Genomic DNA, 21,262 nt, shown 5'->3' on the forward strand with positions numbered 1-21,262 from the left:
TTTGTTTCATCAGCTACGTCCATAACTTTGAAGTAGGATAGTCCTAAACTAGCTATACTTTTTTATTTTTGCCCTGTTTCTCTTGTCTCCAGTGTTATGCTAGAAATAGACTACTGTCACAGCCTGGAAAACTCTGGGCATTGTGCATGAGGCACGTTTTCTACTATCTCAAGTTAAATGCATACAGTAGTGCAACATTCACCACAAAATATATTACATCTATTTCTTTTCCTTCCCCTTGTCTTCCTCCTTAAATTAATGGCTCCAATTCACTCATTATAACAGTTACTTTTATGTGGAATTCTCATGTTTTTAGAGCAGAATTGTATACATAGGAATGGCATGTACATTTTCCCATAAAATTTCATGACTTTATGTTCATTAAATATTCTTACAGTATATTTGTTTCTCCTCTATCATTCTGTCTAAAGTTGTCAACACAAATACTTTCCTACCACTTTGAAACTTTTCCTTATCAGCACAAAATTCAAATATTGAGAGGGAGATGAGTGGTACCTAAATTTGATAAACAAAGAAATGATGCTGAAGATTTGATCTTCCCTTCTAAACATAGGAGGCTATGCCTTTACGAGTTGGGATATATACCTTGACAAATGTAGGGTTTTTTTAAAGTATAAAGAAAAGCCAACAAGAGCAATTGCTGCAATATACCGTATATTTTAATTCAAAGTGAATCTTGACAGTATTACACCATAAATTCTTATTTTGACACTCACCAAAATAGTCACCTGGAAAACCCGCTTTTTGTGACAAAGTACAGAAGGCTTGGTCACATTTAAATCGCTGAGAACTAGAGAGAAATACTATCGCAAACTGTAGGAAACATTATATCCATAAAAATTTTCCCAGTCCTCTTATTGTAATATTGCACAGTGCAATTGCTACATGACAAACTAGTGTAGCACAGAAATCAGGAACAAAAAAGCCACAATTCTCCAAATCATTATTAAGCGATAATAGTTCAAACTTAACAACCAAACCTATGTACTCAATCCTAAAACAAATCTATGGTTTGCAGTGTGAATTTTAGTTTTAACAAAAATCAAGTTAAATTTAGCAGTAAGTACAGAGTATTTAAAAAAAAATAAAGCAAAATAATTAGTAAATACAGTAGTATACTTGATCAATAGCACACCCTGAATTAAAGTTAAAAACTGAATACAAGGAATTAATATAAAAATTACTCTCCAAATTAAAAATAGTACACAATTTATCGTGCAGTGTTTTATTTAAAAAGCATTAGCTACAGCCACCAAGTAGCCAAGCTATTCAATAGCTAACCGGAGTCAACTTGACTGCTCTGGGGTGAAATCATGGATTACAGCCTGAGAGAGGGAATACAATCCGATCCTTCTTTGAAAATCTCATTAAAGAACTGGTTGTACATTATTTTTAGTGTTGGTTGTGGTAGATCCTATTTTTCACTTCTGAAAAGTTAAAAATATTTTACAGTACACAAGGAACCACAGGCTTCCTCTGCAGTATACTGATAAAATGTTAGTGTTTAACCTGGCATATTGTTCCATGTACATTAGCTTTATATCCTGAACGCAACTGAAAAGCAAAGTAAATACTTCAGAGAAAGGAAGATCCAGTTTTTAAGGAGAACATTTTCCTCCATTCAATTGTTGTGGAAAAGTAAGTTACCTTGTGTTTTTTGTGGGTCTTGGTGAGTCCAATGCCAGCAATGGAAATAGCACCCAAGAAACCCGATTCCCAAAACTGGGAACTTAAGAGAAGACAGGAAATTACGGAACCATAAATATTAAGAAGAATGACAAATCTACCTGGTGATTTTCTGGATTTCCTCTATATAAGTTTCAGAAAATGACAAAGTTTTCAAAGGTATCAGGTTACTCTTGCATTAAGAGAGATACATACAGAAAGAGAAGTCTTGTTTATACAAAATGCATACAATTATCTGTGAGAAATCACTGAAGTTGAAATCCAGCATACTCCTTTGGGTACACTTAATGACTAATATGGGCCTACTGAGTCTTTTTTTTTCTTTCAGTAGCAATTCTTTCAATTCCACAAACTGGTTTTTAATCTTTTCAGTATTTCAGAAGTGCTTTTGCTTGACAAGGCAGGTGGCAAAACTGCCCCCACTGGCCCCGCAGAGCTGTGGCTCTCTGATTGTAGCTCAAGCATAATGGGAAAGAGAGAATTTAGTACCATGTTTGGTCATTACAATGTACTGCTGGTCTTTTTTTTTTAATGAACTAATACTGCTATATTTCAGATACAGGCACATTTATTTCAATTAGACATTCATTAAATAAAACACTGCTTGTGTTAATGGAGCAAAGGAAAAAACTCTTTCAACTGCTAGACTACTCAGGCTTCAATCTTATGCACACTTTCCTAGAAGCAAGCCCCACTAAAGTCAGTAGGATCGCTTTTAAATAAACATGCTTAGGATTGTGCTTGAAAGAAACTCTTTCCACTCCTATTCCAGTCTATGCTGCAAGAACCGTATTCCAGGAACATTTATTTAAAAAGGTAAGTAAGTAGTTTAAGCGTCTGCACAATGTCAGTATGAACACATAAAAATTATATTACATGAATACAGCCACTTATATGCAATGATAGTTAATAGAGATAAAATACTGATGCAAATAACACACTCAAAGTAACATATGCAAATTGTTTTCCATCATTTACAATATAGTAGTTACAACACTCCAAACATGAAAGGAAACAAAACAAAATCAACCCTCTACTTCCATTTCATGTAATTAGACTTATACAGAAATTAGAAGGCTAAAAACTAGTTAAATCACCTAATTTCACAGCTATTTGAAGTGGCAATCATTATATAGCAGCTTATCTATGATACATTCAAGATAAATGATGCAATTTATTATTTGCCTCACAAGCTAGATCACAACCTCAGTTCCTTTAAATCCACCATAGCACTACAGTATATTTGAGGTCTATGAAAAAAGTAGCTACCTTTTATAGAAAACGGATGATTAAGTCTTTGGTGCTGCAAAAGCAATTTCATTTGAACAAAATAAACACAGAGATTGACTACCTAGGGAAAATGCATGTCATCTGTTGTCCCTGATGGAATGTATTTAAATAAGAAAATACTCCCCAAACTCTAGAACAAATACCATAATGTAAAAAAGCTAAAACCTCTCCCATGCATAAATGAAAAATTGCACAAAAAGTACTCACATCATTTCAAGCTTCAACAGTAAATATTCTGCTACTATTTATTAAATACTGCATGGTTTGCTCAAGCTAAGATGAAACCACAGTATGAATCAACAAGCATTTTGCTTTTATTTTCTTTCACTATCTACCCAGATAATTCTTACTATACCTTTAAACAGGTTGTTAAATCCAGTTGGATATAAAACACTTTGAAAATAAACTACTTTAGATTGTATTGCAGTTTCACCAGACAGTATAAAACACCATTTTTTTTAATTCAACAAGCTAATGAATCAACTTTTCCTAAACACTACAAAATGCTTTTCTTGAAGCTTATTTTAAGGAAAACTATCAGACAGCGGAATTCGTTTAACAGCAACGCATGCTGTTTTCCAAAAAAGAAATCTCACCCAGTACTAAAATCATACCACACACAACAAAAAAGAAAGTAAGTAGTGAGCGTGCATTAATCTATCAAAGAATCAACAAATCTGAGTGTTAAGTGCTGCAGTCCTCAACATCTATAACGCAGTGACATTAACAACCTTGAATATTTAAGGCACTATGTGGGAACCGGTTTACAATGCAGCTGAGATTATCAGGACACACCAACATTTAAGAGCAGTTTTCTAGGCAACTGCATTTTTGTCCATTCAAGGGACACATGCAATGTGGAGAACAGTTCAACCTTTTTAGGTATGTGATTCAACACAGAACATCAAGATACATAATACAAACAAGTTACTCATACATGATACTGATGACATGTGCATCTGTTGCTCTAAACCTGTACACTCAATGGCTTCCCAAATGTAGAAGTGCCTCGCACTAGATCAGAAGGCAATTTTATAAAAATAGTAGGAGCAAAACTGAATTTTTACTCCCTTAAGTCACCTGTTTGGAGTTATTTCGTAAGAAGGTAACATGACGAAAGACAAATTTATACCAAATGTGCAAAACACACATTGAAAGTGAGTTAAAGCTCAAGGTTATTTAAATTGCACCCAAGTCTAACATGATTAAAAAAAAATAATTTTCTTGTGCCATGGCTAATATTTATTAAATACCATGTTTTCCTCTCAAATCACATATCTTTCTATATCTCTATGTATATATATATATATCTATATATATCTGAGCTTTGACAGCATACTGTAATTTGAGTCTCACATAAATGGATATTGGCTGAGTTTTGTTGGACTCAGTGGAAATCCTGTGTAAGCAGGTGATGCAATGTAAGAATGTGGTGGGAAAATTGGTTTATATCGAGTCTGTTGAATGTTTGGGGAAGGCAGTAGTCGGGGATTTATGCCCACCGGGATCTGATGAATTATGCCACCGTGATGAGAAATACTGTAACTGGGATGATGTAATATTGGTCTTGAGGTACATGGTGATGCAAAAATGTGGGCCACAGGTGCAGCAGTACTGAGGGATGCAGATGATGGGTAAGGTAGAATTGCAGGCTGTCCTCCAAGATGTGTATTTCCAGCCAATTGTGCATGAATTGAAGTATGAGTGGGACTTCCATGTGGAAGAGAAAATGCATGACCAGCAACATTATTTGGGATGAATGTCTGCTGCCTCCAATGACCACAGTTTCCATTCCACTCCTGAGACCCAGATCCAAATGGCTGAACCTGTTCAAGGAAGTTGAAGAGAAATAGTAGTTAATTTTAAAAGAGAACTTAATCTTTCTCTCTGTCCTACTAATGCAGCCTCAAATACCATAAGAAGAATGTTTCTTCCTTTTCTTACAAATATATACTATCTAAAATACAATGATGTAAAAATGGTTTGTTTGGGGGTTTTTTGTTTAATACTCATTTCAAGTTCCCAAATATGGCCAAATGCAGATCCAACCCATTGAACAATAGCATTTTCCTGAGTAAACTGCTGGTATATTTCATTCAGTTTCAAACATTACGAAAGAAAAAAAATTCCAGCTTGCACATACACACCCGTGCTCTCTCATACACTCACACAAAGTATATTTCCTACAATCAGTCCATTCCATTCAGATAGCTGTGATGCATCTAATTAAACTAAAACAACAGCTCATATAGAGCTAAAGTAAGAAGTCATCAAGGCTTGAGCACAATATCTTGCCCTATAGATACAAATTTGTGCAGCATATGTCATAACTGGTAAAAGACAAATATTCAAGAACTAGAAACAGTCATAGAAAATTTTGATGGTGCTCTTGACTTGAAGGAATTTACATCAAGGAAATGATTACAACAGTGGCAAACAATTTTAGGTTAAAATGAGCAGCCTGAATGAGTTAGAAACTTGTATTTGCGATATAATATTCTCACACATACTTGACTGAGGTTCGAATGCTGCTGATGGAATGCTGACATAAATTTTCGCTGACGATTACCCAAGGCAGAAGAATGGTTGGTTTTTACACGAGCAGATCGACGTTTTACCAGCGGTTGGCAGGTATTAACTAAGAAAATACAAACAGGGTTGCTTCTAAAATTTTGTTTATTATTCAAGTAAAATAAAAATGTTATATTCGTTGCTGATGTTAAACATTACCTAAAAAATTCTGTGGAGGTTTTGGATGAAGACCTCACCAATCCTGATTATTATTTGGGGGGCGGGGCGGGGGGGAGGATTAATTTCCTTCATTACTATATAAAATCTGAGTGAGTGGAAAGACATATACACATCATACAGATAGTCCTCAACTTCCAACTATTTAATCACTGTTCAAAGTTACAACAGCCTTGGAAAAAGTGGCTTATGACCCGTACTTGCACTTACAAACCGACACACCACCCTTGTGCTCATGTGATCGCAATTCAGGTGCTTGCATTTAGCACCAGCTGCAGCATCCTGTGACTACAGGATCATGATTTGCAACTTTTGCTATTGTCCAGCAAAAAACATCCATTGGTGAACCTGGATTTCTTTAACAACCATGTGATTTGTTTAATTAGTGCAGTTATTTGTTTAATGATCACTGTAAGAATTGTCATAAAATCTGAGTTGGCCTAAGACAGCAACAACTTACAATGGAAATTCAATTCATAATTGCGTTTGTAAGTCGAGGCTGTAAATCTTCTCTTTTTCCTGCTGTTTTTGTTCCAGTAAAACCTCTCTGGAAGAACTGTCAATGATGAAGCAGTTCGTGAAGATGGCATGTCAGATCCATCCTGCAGAAAAATTTTCCTGAACTTTCTAACATTTTCTAGCATAAACTTACAAATAACACATGCCCCTTGCTCAAAGACTTTGATGTAAAGCTCCCACATAGGACATCCTCATTTTCCAAAGATAGAGTCTTTTAAAAGATTTGGAAGCATGGAAAAAACGAGAATAATCAACTACCCAAGCAGTTCTTAATTCATCAACGTTTGGAAGCAATCAGCATTAAACAAACTGACCCAGAAAAATAACCCCACCCTCTCCCCCCCAAAGTACCTGAGTTTGTCATTTGCCCGTCTACATTTAACCTGTTCTGTATCCTTATTGGTGGCACAACCACAGTGCATACAGTTGGTTTGGCTTCTAGGTTAGCAGAGGCTCTGGTTTCTGCTTTTTTATTGGAGGCTTCTGAAAAACGATTTGCTAGAAATGGGCTATCATTGCCTGAAGAGTCAGAGCTGGGGGAACCATCCACAGTATCACAGCCACTTTCCTGTTCATCATCTGATATGCTATAATATAAAGAAAAACACCACTAAGAATTTATTTGCTATATACGGTTTCTATCTTTAGCAATATATATCCAGAGGGATACTCAAAACCTATTAAATACCAGAAATACCAGAAAGTCTTTCACATTTAATATTTTGAAGTTTCAGAAAGGAACCGAGACTGAAATTAACAATCAAAACTTTCACATATATTTTTTAAGATAAATTTTGCAGCATGAACTACTGAGAAACTTTTCTGCATCATTCAAAGGTATTAGGTGAGTACAAAAAAATAAATGTTTTCAGTCACCAGTTATGAAAAAGGGTAATTTTAAGCAAATTCAGAATTTTAATTTTGATTTACTGAGTGCTGGTCCAATTTAGCTGGATTACCAATCACAGCGAAAGAAAGAAAGAAAGAAAGAAAGAAAGAAAGAAAGAAAGAAAGAAAGAAAGAAAGAAAGAAAGAAAGAAAGAAAGAAAGAAAGAAAGAAAGAAAGAAAGAAAAAGAAAGAAAAGGCAGACTTTGCTTGGGGAAGTCTTTAGCAAACCCTATCCATCACTATTAAAGCAGTAGTGTAGCAGCTTCTTTTCAGACCTGATCAGCTACAGCACCAGAGCCATTAAGTGTTCAGAATAGCTCTTCTTCCTAGCAACTGCTAATTTCATTTACCTTAAATGATGTTCTCATATAACCAAATCTAATTGGTTGTTACTAGCAGGAGAAAAAAGATGACTTTTTTAAAAAAGGGACATATAAACTGTAGCTACTCAATGCTGTTAAGAGGATCGAAAAATATGGTTATAGTCTTTAACCTAACAATTATTAAGATTTTTCCTTTTTTTTTTCAACAAAAAATTGTCAAACATTTGCCTCAGCTTTAGTAATACCAATGTTTTTTTAAAAATTAGAGTAACCTAGTTGTCATGGCAATTGTCAGAGTAGCATGATAATTTTATGTCTTTAAATGATCAGACTTCCAACTGAACAAAACTGCTCATATTCATCCTCTCTGTTGAACTATTCAAAATATAATAATTTATATTTTTAAGATAAATTTTGCAGCATGAACTACTGAGAAACTTTTCTGCATCATTCAAAGGTATTAGGTGAGTACAAAAAAATAAATGTTTTCAGTCACCAGTTATGAAAAAGGGTAATTTTAAGCAAATTCAGAATTTTAATTTTGATTTACTGAGTGCTGGTCCAATTTAGCTGGATTACCAATCACAGCGAAAGAAAGAAAGAAAGAAAGAAAGAAAGAAAGAAAGAAAGAAAGAAAGAAAGAAAGAAAGAAAGAAAGAAAGAAAGAAAGAAAGAAAGAAAGAAAGAGAAAGAAAAAGAAAGAAAAGGCAGACTTTGCTTGGGGAAGTCTTTAGCAAACCCTATCCATCACTATTAAAGCAGTAGTGTAGCAGCTTCTTTTCAGACCTGATCAGCTACAGCACCAGAGCCATTAAGTGTTCAGAATAGCTCTTCTTCCTAGCAACTGCTAATTTCATTTACCTTAAATGATGTTCTCATATAACCAAATCTAATTGGTTGTTACTAGCAGGAGAAAAAAGATGACTTTTTTAAAAAAGGGACATATAAACTGTAGCTACTCAATGCTGTTAAGAGGATCGAAAAATATGGTTATAGTCTTTAACCTAACAATTATTAAGATTTTTCCTTTTTTTTTTCAACAAAAAATTGTCAAACATTTGCCTCAGCTTTAGTAATACCAATGTTTTTTTAAAAATTAGAGTAACCTAGTTGTCATGGCAATTGTCAGAGTAGCATGATAATTTTATGTCTTTAAATGATCAGACTTCCAACTGAACAAAACTGCTCATATTCATCCTCTCTGTTGAACTATTCAAAATATAATAATTTATATTTTAAGAATATGTAATAAAATAGATTCACTGAATTCAAAGCCATAAGAATTTTGTTAGCTTACAGCTTTAAAACAATGGGGGGGGTTGTACATAGCTATAGCTTTGCTGAATTGCTTACTTTAACATCAGGACCCTTAGATCTTATATAAAGCTCCTACAAAAAAATTGTAAGAAAGCTTTTGGGTAAGTAAAGCAGAATACACACAAACAATATACTTCAATCTTTCTTAATTTGAAATGGGAAAACCTATAGTTACATAAAAACCAGATTTTATGGTTACCCATTTTCAAACAAAACTTGCCTTATTTGAAGTTATTAACTCTAGTTCCTGTTCATATGTAACAGCAAGTAGGATGTAAATTCATCTTGGTTTTAAGTTGACACAAAAGAAGAAGAAAACAGCAGCAAAAGATCTGTTTGCAAATATAAAGAATATGCCTCCCATGCCCCATTAGGCCAGATGAGAAAGTTAGTACTTATTAGTAATACTTATTTACAATTCCTACCTGTTAGGTCTCTTACAAGGGGATGGACTTGACTGTCCAGAAGAGCTTGTGCTCAAAGTGCTGTCAGGACTACTCAATGAACACACACGGTCAATATTTAGTGTACTCTGGCAAGCTTCACAATCAAGACTTCCTTTGCACCTGAAAAAAAATTGAGGGACATATTCATGCCATACTTACTAACATTCAGACCTCATGCATCTCTCTATTATTGTTGTTGTTGTTGTCATCAGGCTTCACAGACCAGAAGAAGTCCAGATAACATAGTACAAATAGTTTTCTCAATTACCACAAAGAACTTTGTGATCACTTGACACACTCACAGCTGACCCATCACAAGACCTACTGACCACACGAAGCCCTTATAAACAGAAGAACACTGACATCCCCTAAACTCTGCTTAGGATTTTCGCCTGGTAACGAAACATTCGGAAACTAACCCACGAGCCCAGAGAACCAACCTTCACCCACAAAGGACTTTCCGCATGAAGAAACAAAGGAAATCTAAGTTGGCACTTCTAAGTTACTTCAGCAGCAAAATGTTTTAAAAATAGGTCACACTAGCTAGGCAGATGTATTGATCATCTCTTCCCTAAGTTGGACGACAGCCTACTAACAGAAGAGGAAAAGAAAAGTAGCAATACTTCATCTCCACTCTGACCACTTCCTAAGACTCAGATTTCACCTTGTACCAGTGCTTGGTCAGATTTACTTTTGTCTTCCTCCATCAATGTCTCAGGCTTCTTTTTATTGGTTGTATCTCCCACAAATGTTTGCAGCTGTGGGAGAAGGGTCTATGCATGCTTGGCAATGCCATGCTGTGTACATACCCTCTTCATGAAATATTTTTCAATACATTTCAACGAACATGCACACAGAATTGAGCTTATTTTTGTTCGTCATATACAAAACAGAGTCCTTCTAGTTTACAAATGCAAATTTCAGTTCAAAAAGCTGTAACAAAAGGCGATTAAAACGATCTGTTGTATATAACATGGGGGGGGGGAGAAATCCATTTGACTCCTAATTTTTTTTTAAAAGGGGAGCCCTTTATTAATGCAAGATTTACAGTCTTCGCCTTAGGAGCACTAGCACACCCACAGATTTTAAGTGCAACAGGAGCACCTACTTACTCTGCAACTGAATGCCTGTGCATTGCATCATCTTCATCTGTGTCACTGCTGATGGTAATCACACTGGCTGCTGGACTTGGGGAATCTGCAATGATGATAGCCTGGCGTTGCTTGTTTGAAACAGATGGGTCAGGATCCTGCCTGACAGATGGCATACAATAGCTGTTTTCCTGCCTCTCTGAATTATGATTGTCCTGCGTTTCTACCAAACTTAGTTTCTCATCAGCCTTCATATTAATTATCTTTGGAGATACAAATGCCGAATTTTGGATATTGGTATTTTGTAATGCATTATTCCTGTGAAGAAGACATTTATTTAGACCCTTTGTATGAACGGTTTTACAGAATAAATGCACTAACTTTATTTACCTTTACCAAATTAATTTAAGCTACAACATAAAACTTTGAAACATCAATGAGTATAAATAAATCAACATATGAAACATAAAACAATGAACATACAGGTATCATGGAAAATGTTGTTTTCCAGAATAATAATGGAAAACTTTTTGGATAACTATTGTGTATCACAAGCAGGGTTGTTCATATGCTGGAATGCAAGGTTCAGAGTTGGATCTATCATGAAATGTAGAACAATACACTGGAAGTACTGTTTTTTTTTAAAAAAAAGAAAGAAGAAATGAAGAAATGCTGGCTTGGACACCATAAACATTTTTGTATCAGATTCAAAATCCACTGAAATCATCAGGAACTATATTCAATGACTTCAGTGGACATGAATCAGGGATTACTTAACACAGTTCACCACTGTAACTCTCCTTCCCGGTCTTAGGTTTCTCCATTACTGAAATGTCCCATACCTTTGTAAATAACTTCTGTAGTGATGGGGTACATTTTCTCCACAGAGCACTTACAGTGTTTCTTGCTGCCAGCAAAAGAAAGACTATTCTTAATACTATTCTAAGTCATATTATGACTATTACTATTATGCTAATTTCAATAGTTCAAACTTGATAAATCCTCATGCACATAAATTTAGGAACTAGGGCTATCAGGCATTTAAAAAAAAAAAAGAATAACCCAACCAAAGTATATTTCTGTCCTAGACACAGTTGAAGCCACTGTGATAAGGAAAGATAAAATCAGAGGACAGCAAAATTCTACAGTTTTCAAGGGAAGAGAGTTGGCTTGCTTTCTTTGGTTTTAATCAATAGGTTCCGAACAAATTTGTATTGTAATACAATATTTAATTTTTAAAATCGCCAGAGTTCTAAATAAAAATTTAGCTACTGTATACTAGCAACTTGACGAGCATGTAATATTTCTAATACACTATCCCCTTTTTAAAGGGATTCTGAAAATATGGTAACATCTAAACTAACCACAAATCATATTCAATACTAACCTCGTTTTATTTCTCTTGGTAGGTGTGGGTTGAGGCCAAACTACATGTGCAATGCCCACACTGATTGGCTGAGGAGCAGATAAAGTTATTTGATTGGTTAAGAGTGGCTGGGTCATCACTGAGTTATAATGATTACCATGAGGCATCATCTTCCTGGGGAGGACAGAGAAAATAAAGCATTATTTGAAGGTGGTGTCTTTAAACAAGAATTATATAAAACAAAGCACACTACTTCAACATACCCCCATTCTCCAAGCCTCTGTGGGCCAGCCACAGAATCAGAAGCCAGGGTTGTAGCAGGAGCCACGGGAGTTATGTGTTGCCATGTAGGAAACAATAGTTGCTGACTTCTATTAGACCATGTCTGTTATAAACACAAAAAAGATATAAGATTGGATCTTAGTATTGTCAGGTGTAAAATGAATGAAAGTTTCTAAAGTTTTCAGTAAGATGCAGTTTCAGTTTTTATAACTGAGGTTTTTTTTTAATGGGCATGTGAAAAAAAATTAAAATTTAGTTTAATTTTCTATGTGCAGAACAAATGGACATGTTACTTAAACAACAGCATCAAGTAATATGTGCAGTTCTGAAAATGCAAAATCTGCAGTAATTGACATACCTGAGAGAGGACGCCTCTTATTTGTAGTAAGGTTGGGGCCTGTGTTACCAATGGCACTGCATTATCTACTCTCACAGAGTACCCATTGGCTTTCCCATGATTAGCAGGAATCCCTAATTCAGACAAGAATAATGCTTAATAATGATACAAAATAATAAGGAAACAAAATTAATGTTTATATGAGATTCGAATATAATTTACAGAGCCGCCCACTTAACATGTGACTTCATGAACACAATGAAAAACAACAAATGGCAATTACAAAATAAAATATAATACAAAATAATAAACATGTTGTGTCAGAAGCACTTGAAAAAAAATTGAAAGAATCGGTCAAGATAAGATCACAAGATCTCCTGGTCCAATGCCTGGTGGGAAAAACAGGTGTTCAAAGTCTTACAAAAGGCAGGCAAGCACTGAGCCATCTAGATCTTAGAGCACAGGTGCCAAACTCACATCATCACAGCGGAGTCACATGACGTATTGGGACTTTGTTCCCCTTCACTAAACCGGGCGTGGACGTGGCCAGCGCATGATGCATCTGGCTCACAGGCCGGGAGTTTTGACAGTTCTGTCTTAAGAATGATTGCTGTTCCATAGGACAAACATGAGGACAAAGAAGGCACAAATCCTCAATCAGCCAAGATGATATTGCTTAAGTAATGGCACCCAGAACCTGGCAATCCTTTCAGAACTTATATCAGACAGGCATAAGTAAATGGAGAGAAGCAGTCCTGCAACTAAACAAGCCTGGCCATGAATGGCTTTAAAAGTGATAAATAGCATCTTGAATTGCACCTGGAAACCAAGTGGCAAACAATGCAGCTTGTTACGTAGCAATAACTACCTGCACTACTATACTCTGGACCAGCTTGGCTACTGAGAGGCCTTCAAGGACAGCACCATGTAAAGTTCATTGAAGGAGGTAACCAAGGCATAAAGTGGCTGTGAACATTGGGATAGAACCTCAACAGCATCACATTTGCCCAGGAGTTGAAATATATACCTGGGTATCTTTAGCACTCTAATTATACTTAACTGCATTACCCAACAGTAATTATTAAATAGGAATGGAAATAGAATCAAATCCTGAAGCACTTCACAGAGCAAGGATCAAGGCATAGATTTTCTCTGCAGCAACACTGATTGGAATCAACTCCTTTTTCTTCCCCCATCCTCTCCCAAATGTAAACTATACAGGTTGCCCATGACTTATGACCACTACTGGAATCTTGGTCATTGAGCAAAGCAGTTGTTAAGCAAAACATCATGTCACTGCTTGTCTCAACAACCGCAATCTCAGCACTCCTGGTTGTGGTTAAGCAATCTCGTGGGTTGTTAAATGGATGGGGTTCCAGGTAGCACAGGATACCTCAACAGGAAAGAGGGGAGACCCTGGAAAGCCTGCAACAGGCTGTGTGAGAGGAGTTGAAAATCCTCCCTGCCGAAATCCAAGAAGGATTTTCAGCCCCTGAATGGAGAGAGACTTTCACACACAGATTTCATCAACCCAATAAGGTCCAAAGTTGAAATTCTTCAGCAGGAAATTCAGTCAGTCCTCAGATATGATTGGGAGTTCTTTCAGCAGGTGGCACAAGGCTTACAACCTTCCCCACTGAGTTTCTGGGGAAACTGACAGAAAAAAATGCAAATGATGATCACATGATCACAAGGTGCTAGGCAACTGGTTGTGTGAACAGGTTACCAAGCAACTAGATTTTATGTGATCACATGACTAGGGTATGCACCATTTTGCAACAGTCAGAAGTGCTTTACAGGCCATAAAGCACCCTTTCTGAGGACATCATTAATTTGAACTACCATTAAGCAAACAGCTGTTAAGTCAAGGCCTATCTGCATCTACTTTTTGAGACACATTCAAATCAGAGGCAGGTTTTCTACTCCCTTAGTTTGGCTATGAGTAGCTTGAGAAAAAGTATGATAACAGGAAACAGAAAGAAGAAAAGAGTTTTAGACCTTTACTCAGAAATTGCTTCCTACTTATAAAGAAGGCATATGGGGTTGGGAGTCATGTATCCTCTGTTCTCTCAGTACATTTTATTTGGCTCCAACCTTATTACCGAATCATAATTTAGCAATCAAGAACATTCCTGCATGTCATTCATTTCTGAACTAAGGATACTGAGCTGTCTTAACTGAACAAGGAAAAACAAAGTTTCCAGGAGGCATAGTTTGTCAGAAAATAAGCAGCCACCAAGAGGTTATGTGTCTCTGTGTTGGTTTAATCAGATGGAGGCATCAGTAACATACACCATAGCTAAAATGCAAATTAAGCAATCCTGAAATACTAAACTGAAGTAGAGCTTAACACCTAGCACCAGAAAGAGATATAAGGCTGCAAATTATAGACCAGTGTTGGCTGTATCAAATAACATTCACTCATCAGTGATACCCTTTTAAGTTCTGGGATTAAGCAGCCAGGATATAGATAGCCGCAAGTTCTAGCAGGCACAATACTAGTTAAATGTAGCAGTAATTGAATTTTCACCAAGTTTGTACCACTTTAGCACCACAGTCCTGAGCATCAATGATAAAGATGCCTAGGGCATACTTTGACAGAGGAGTCAAAAAGACCAAGATTCTCATAAAATATGACCCAACAACCTCTGTCACGCACAAGCAACAAGTACCAACAGGTGCACAATTAATCTAAATTCCTGAGCAACCCACTGAATGTCAATCAAGACACACCCTTCAAATTCCAATAGGCAGTGGCATCATCGCGCATTGTCATCATTATCATCATCTTGTGCATTCCTCTGGGATCAATTTCCCAAAGGGGTTCTTTCAGTAAGTTTTATAGCTCATTATTTTTTTTTAAAAGATACGAAATAACAATTGTCAAACAAAGGGTTCAATCAGCTTAGCTGAAATGACAAGCAAGTAGTATTCAAGTTTTGATTCCTCCAGGGCACATAAATGTATTTAAATGACCAATAAAAATGCTTTGCATTGGTATTAATGAAATCTTATGACAGGCATCCCCCCCCCCCCCGCAGAAGTAAACACACCCTGAAAAAGAAGACAGACAAAATAAAAACGATAGGGTTAACACCCAGTACAAACTCCCTTAACCCCCTCTTCCCCCTCCAGGAGGACCCTTAGGCTTCTCAAGGAATTTATCATGAAATCGTTTTACTACTGTATCAGCATTCACATTCTAGCTTTTCACCCACGTAGCATCAGACAACAGGTACCCTTTCCAGTAGACCAAATATTGTAAATATTGTAAAAGGGTATGTTTTCTTCTGCAAGGAGGGACGCCTGTCAGCTTTGGAAGCCATACTAGGCCAGAAGCTTCCCTGCTGCCTGTGGGAAAGTAGGAGGGGGGGATTTAGTAGAGGGGCCCATTAGACACAATAGGATTCTTCCTGCCGGTCAAGGTCAGGCCGGTCCTGCAGCTGGAGGAGGAGTGGTCGGAGTGATGTCTCAAGATGGGACAGTTGGCGATTAGAGCATGTGATCGGCAGAGGGATCAGGGGTTGGTTTTGGAGTTTGATTTACTGAGGGAAAACCCGGATCTCTCAGATTTGGATTTTCCCAGATGTGCCAGTATCCCTATCCTAGTAAAAGAATTTTGAAAGATGCCTGCTTTGGAGTCTTTACTTGGGGTTTTCCGGAACGCTGACATCTTATTTTTAAATCTAGAGGAGGAACTTGATACCACCAGGTCTTCTTATAACCCTGATCATGCGTGCACACCGTGTAATCAGCATTGACAGAAACAGTGAATCTGAAGCTATTTTGAAAGAACTTCATCCTCCCCGCCCCCCCACCAAATAAAGCTAGAACCATTAAAAGAAAGCAATAAAGTTATTTCTCAATAATTTATAATCATGGCCATCAAAGGCTTGGATTTTTAAGGGCACTTTTCAGGAATGTGGGGCTTGTTAAATTTGCAGAAGGCAGCAGATGCAGGTCATCCTGCTGATAAAAGGGAAGGGGGCATTTATTCCTATGCCCTCTCCTTCAGCAGACCTTCCCTGTCCCCGATTCTAGGTTACCAGTTCTTCTAAAAGTAACAGGCCTTTAAGGGAAAAGCTGGTGTAATTTATGTATCAGATTCTTATCCTGCCTTCCATCTAGGATTTCAAACCAGCATATATATTGCTGTCTCCTCCATTTTCCCTCACAACAACCACCCTTTGAGGTAGGTGGGGCTGAGAGGTAATGACTGCCCCAGTGTCACTTAGCTTCCAGGCCTACAGGCAGACTAAAACCTGCTACTCCAATAAACTAGATCTTTCCACTACCCCCCCCCCAAAAAGAACCCCAGAGGAAGATGCTCCTATAGCGACAGCAGATGCCAGTGTATTTCAATGGCAAAATTATTTACATTATTAAAAAAAACAAACATTAAAAATTAGGTCAAACCTTGGACAGCAGGGGGGCATATAATCAATGTTTGATGAAAAGCATCACTGCAACCAAACTGAGCCGTTCCTGCCTGTAAGGGTATTCCAGGATGCATAACCGCGTGGGCTGTTGCAGCTAATGTCTGAAACAATAAGTATATTATAAATCAGCAAAGAGGCTGTTGCACTTTTAAGGCTAAGCTAAAATGTACAGTAGTTTGCTTAAAACAAAAACATATAAATAAGTCATATAAATAAGTTTATGTTTGGTTTACCACGGTTACTTTAGGATTATATAATGTTCCTTACTAGGATAGTGGGAAACAAAAACCATATACAAAATTCAACTTGATACTTAGCACAAACCAGCAAAAACAGCATTTGACCACAGGAGGGCACTATAATAAAACATTTTAGAGTGTACAGCTTCAATTGTGTTTGGCTTGGTTTTTGTAAAATGTTTTCCAAGAGAAGTTCTAGACCAGTATTGCTCCAGAACCCTAGGGTTCCAAAAGAAATTTGTGGAGTTCTATGAAATTACTTTCCTCCTACCCCACATTCAAATGCAGCCAAGATCATCCACAGCAATTTTTTAAGGAAAAAAGTCAGAGGTTGTCCTTGCTTATTGTCCACTCATTCAGTGACAGTTCAAAGTTACAAAGGTGCTGAACAAGGCAGTCTTAAAATAGGTCCAAGTAGATGCAGCGGTTTCAGTGCTCCAGTGGTCCCAAAATCACCATTTGTGACATTCACTGCCATATTTCCAACAAGCAAAATCAATGGCAGGTGACTGTGACTGTGACCACAGGTGACTGTGGGTGCTGCAACACCAACAGGACAACAATCAGAACTGCAGTCGTAGGTTGGTGCTGTTGGTGCTGTCATATGGCACCTCGCCTTAAGACCATGTTGCTTAGTGCCATGGTTCCTGCTCCCAATTACTAACAATAAGTGGTAACTACTGCACACCTCTACCATTGAACATGTCTTTCTTTGGTTAAAACATTAACCTTCCAGATAAATGGAAAAGATAATTTTGCATACAGAATGAACAGGTTAGTTTTTATACTTCTGATAAGTGGAACAATTTTCTGGGACAGTAATTGGGAGGTTCATTTTTGTGGACTTCAAACCATTTTAACAACTACATTTGCATAATTACATTACAACAACACAAGTTCCTTTTTACTGCCAATTCTCTCTTTACAGCTTTACTTCTTGCTGAGGGGGGAGGGAGAAGGGGAGGGGTTTTTGAAGTCCTGCAAACTCAAAAAGTGTGAAAACTCCTGTTCTAAAGAACAAATGAAATTACTGAGCTTAGTTATTACTTCAGATTAGAGTTACATGAAGGCCATCAGTGCAGCCCTCCTCCTTCTTGAGTAAGGGATCAAAGTAAGAAGCCAAGACAGGAGGAGGATAAATGCTAAAATGTAAATCCCTTGTGGATTCTCAACTATTTATATTTTCAATCATGGAAAAGTCCAAGGAACTTAAGGCACGGCAAACAATAATGCTTATGGCTGCAAGCAGCATGTATAGACTTCCTCATCTTCACCCAAGGGAAAACCTGCATGATTACTATGAGGACTGTCACGTACATATCTCTAAGGAGGAAATGTGAACATTCTATTTAAGGTAATACAAATAAGCATGGGAATAATGAAGTGCTTGCATTTCCTGTTTCTCTATGTATCTCAAACATAACCAATATTTCACATGTAAATGAATTAAGATATAACATATTTATCAGGGTTATGTGTCTGCTTACATCAGATGAAGTGGATCATGACAGTGCTGATTTCTCTAACGTTTAATTTACAATTCAATTCAAAGCATAACCAAGTTAAATTGCATAAAATACCCTATACTCACACTATCCAGCATGCAGTGAACATGCAGATTCATATCTTTCTTATTGAAACTCTTTTTCTGCTACTGTGATGATTCTATTACAAATGTCTCAGATAAGGGGAGAAAGAAAGCTTTTGTCAAATTAGAAATACTTACCTGGTTCTGTACTGTGCCAATCTTGGTGAAATTAGGTATCAGACCTAATGTGTTGCTTGCAGCAACTGGTCCCAAATGTATTGTTTTATTGCAATTGCTTATCTCGAATGAATTTGACCGGTACTTGCAAACATCCATGATATGAAAAGACGATTTCACACTATTAATGAGAGAAGGAAAAAGGAATTGTCAGAAAGACTGAAGTACTCCATATCCTACAGTCAAACTGAGTTGTAAAAGTAGCTAAAGTGCGTACTCACTGTGGTACTAATTATACCACAGTGATTAGATTTCATATGCCAATGACTACCGAGGTCCTATAGTGAAGCAAACAGTGCATATGTTTAAAAGGCATCTTGCTTTCCCGCTCTACACTATTAGAAAATTATGATTTCTCCCTATACTAGTATTTTACTCTGTGCAACAAAGATTCCCCTTGCACATATGTGCTAGTCGTTCCCGACTCTAGGGGGCGGTGCTTATCTCCACTGTCCAAAGTCATCTCCCATGGTCACGTGGCCAGCATGACTAAACGGCAAAGGCGCACGGAACACTGTTACCTTCCCACCAAAGGTGGTCCCTACTTTTCTACTTTCATTTTTTACTTGCTTTTGAACTGCTAGGTTGGCAAAAATGCAACAGACTACATATGCATTATAAATGAACACATTATTAAGGCAACAAGGGATAAGACAACCAATTTTGATTATATGCAGTTGTACAAAATACACAATAGAGTAAGTAAAGTTTCATTTGTATTCCTGGTGATTTCACGGACACCAACAGGTTACCATTGCCACCTTCTGGGATTTTTTTTTTTAAACTTCTCAGCCCTAGGATTCCTTGGAGACTTCCTGCCTCAGTACTAACCAGACCCCAACAAAGCCAGCCTTTTGCTGAAACATGTGGGGGGAAAAACAACACTTCTAATCTTCATGAACTTATCGGCCATCTGAAAGCTGCGTATAATAGGTATGCTGCCTCAGCTGCATCATCATGAAATGAACGCTCATATACTGGAAGAGACCATTGTCAGGAGGTGGTTTTCCAGAACCCAACACCACAGATCATACATAACACATCATGGGACCCAGTGAAAAAGGCTCAACCAGGATCATTATAAAAAGTGTCTTATGGGACATACTGGTTGCTGTGAGGAAAATCAAGGAGGTGCTTCATGGTAACAAAAGGATGGCTCAGTGTGTCAACCGGAGTGATTCTCAAGTTAGCATCAATTAACAGCATTTTCTTTAAAAGGCTGACAAACTCTCTTCTGTCCGCTTTCTCTGCCAAAAGATCACTTCCTTCTAGATCCATCACCATGTTCACCTAGCATAGAATAATTAGATGCAAAAGTTTGTTTCAGGTTGTTTTCCAAATAAATATTAATAAACAGCACTGTATAATAGAACTACAACATCGCCAATAGCAAGTTCTATAAATTTGAATTAAATCCAGAAAGATTTCATTCTACATTGTATTACAGCACTTATATCTCACTTTTTGTCCAGAAATTCAAGGTCTCCCCATTTTTACTCCCTTAAACAACACTTTGGGAAGTAAACTGGGAAGAGAGTGCAACTGGCTGAAAGTCACCCAATGTGATCTGGAGGCTTTCAGACTTCAATACAGTGAAATGGATCAAGTTCAATAATGTTATACTACAGTAGGTAATATAACCTAGTGTTATACTGTTATATACTGTAATATAACCTACTGTTATTCAGAAGTGTCATAAACAGCAGTGATGAAAGAAATATAGGAACTGCTAATAAGGAAATAGCTTGAAAGTATCACAGGTATAATAAAGAAACAAGTGTACTTCAAGTGCCAGATTAAAGGCCAACTCCATTTTAATGTTAGTTTATATTAGTTTAATGGTATTATAACAAAAGATAATTCACACTATAAAACAAAGGACACTAAAAATGGCAAGGAAGTAACTTTTCACATCTAGATTTTCAAAATTCTTGGAGGCATGGAATCCTTATACATTATTAACAATATGGGATGGGATTGAGGCAAGAGGCAAACCGAATTACTTTAAAAAGTGAAATTCCATTAATTTCACATGCAGTGATAGAACATGCAGATGAATACATAAATCTGGGCATGGTATCATGCAATTCAAAGTGCCCCCTGAAAGTAAAGCTCCAGATAAAACAAAAGGGAGAACTTTGAAAGTCAACAGAGAACATTTACTACAAAATAAATTAGAGGCAAAAAGCTCTTAATACAAAATATTTCAAATGTATACACATGTACTCACATGCACTATATCATCCAAACAGTTGAAAATGTATTTCCGGGCTTCTTTGGATTTCATACCTGTTTCACCTTCATGTTCTTCCAGTGTCTTCAGAAATGTGAAGGTAGGGGAAAGATGCATAAATTATTCTTAATATACTAGTGTTCAGTGCAGAAAACTGAACAGTAGAGATTACAGTACTGTGTTTTCTTTTTACTATTGAAAATTAATATAGACATTTCCAAATATAAAAAGTGTTGCGTTGAAAGTATACACTATCGCACAATTCTTTTGT

The 21,262-nt window shown here is 36.8% G+C and overlaps 1 protein-coding gene across 3 annotated transcripts in view; it reads right to left on the minus strand.

Annotated features, from left to right (window-relative positions):
- Nucleotides 1–658: 658 nt before the first annotated feature.
- Nucleotides 659–21,262, minus strand: part of HIPK3 (homeodomain interacting protein kinase 3) — a 73,631-nt gene continuing 53,027 nt past the window's right edge. For all 3 annotated transcript variants that reach the window (XM_058160606.1, XM_058160615.1, XM_058160625.1), the window contains exons 5-16: nt 20,989–21,075; nt 19,864–20,048; nt 18,720–18,879; nt 16,732–16,855; nt 12,337–12,449; nt 11,960–12,081; nt 11,718–11,870; nt 10,352–10,648; nt 9,219–9,359; nt 6,616–6,851; nt 5,508–5,635; nt 659–4,823 (exon numbers count right to left, since the gene is read on the minus strand). In XM_058160606.1, coding sequence (XP_058016589.1) covers nt 4,350–4,823; nt 5,508–5,635; nt 6,616–6,851; nt 9,219–9,359; nt 10,352–10,648; nt 11,718–11,870; nt 11,960–12,081; nt 12,337–12,449; nt 16,732–16,855; nt 18,720–18,879; nt 19,864–20,048; nt 20,989–21,075 — 2,220 coding nt within the window. In that variant the 3' untranslated portion in view covers nt 659–4,349. The remainder of the gene's footprint in view (nt 4,824–5,507; nt 5,636–6,615; nt 6,852–9,218; nt 9,360–10,351; nt 10,649–11,717; nt 11,871–11,959; nt 12,082–12,336; nt 12,450–16,731; nt 16,856–18,719; nt 18,880–19,863; nt 20,049–20,988; nt 21,076–21,262) is intronic.

The sequence above is a fragment of the Ahaetulla prasina genome, chromosome 1 (assembly GCF_028640845.1).
Source record: "Ahaetulla prasina isolate Xishuangbanna chromosome 1, ASM2864084v1, whole genome shotgun sequence".
NCBI classification, from domain to species: domain Eukaryota; kingdom Metazoa; phylum Chordata; class Lepidosauria; order Squamata; family Colubridae; genus Ahaetulla; species Ahaetulla prasina.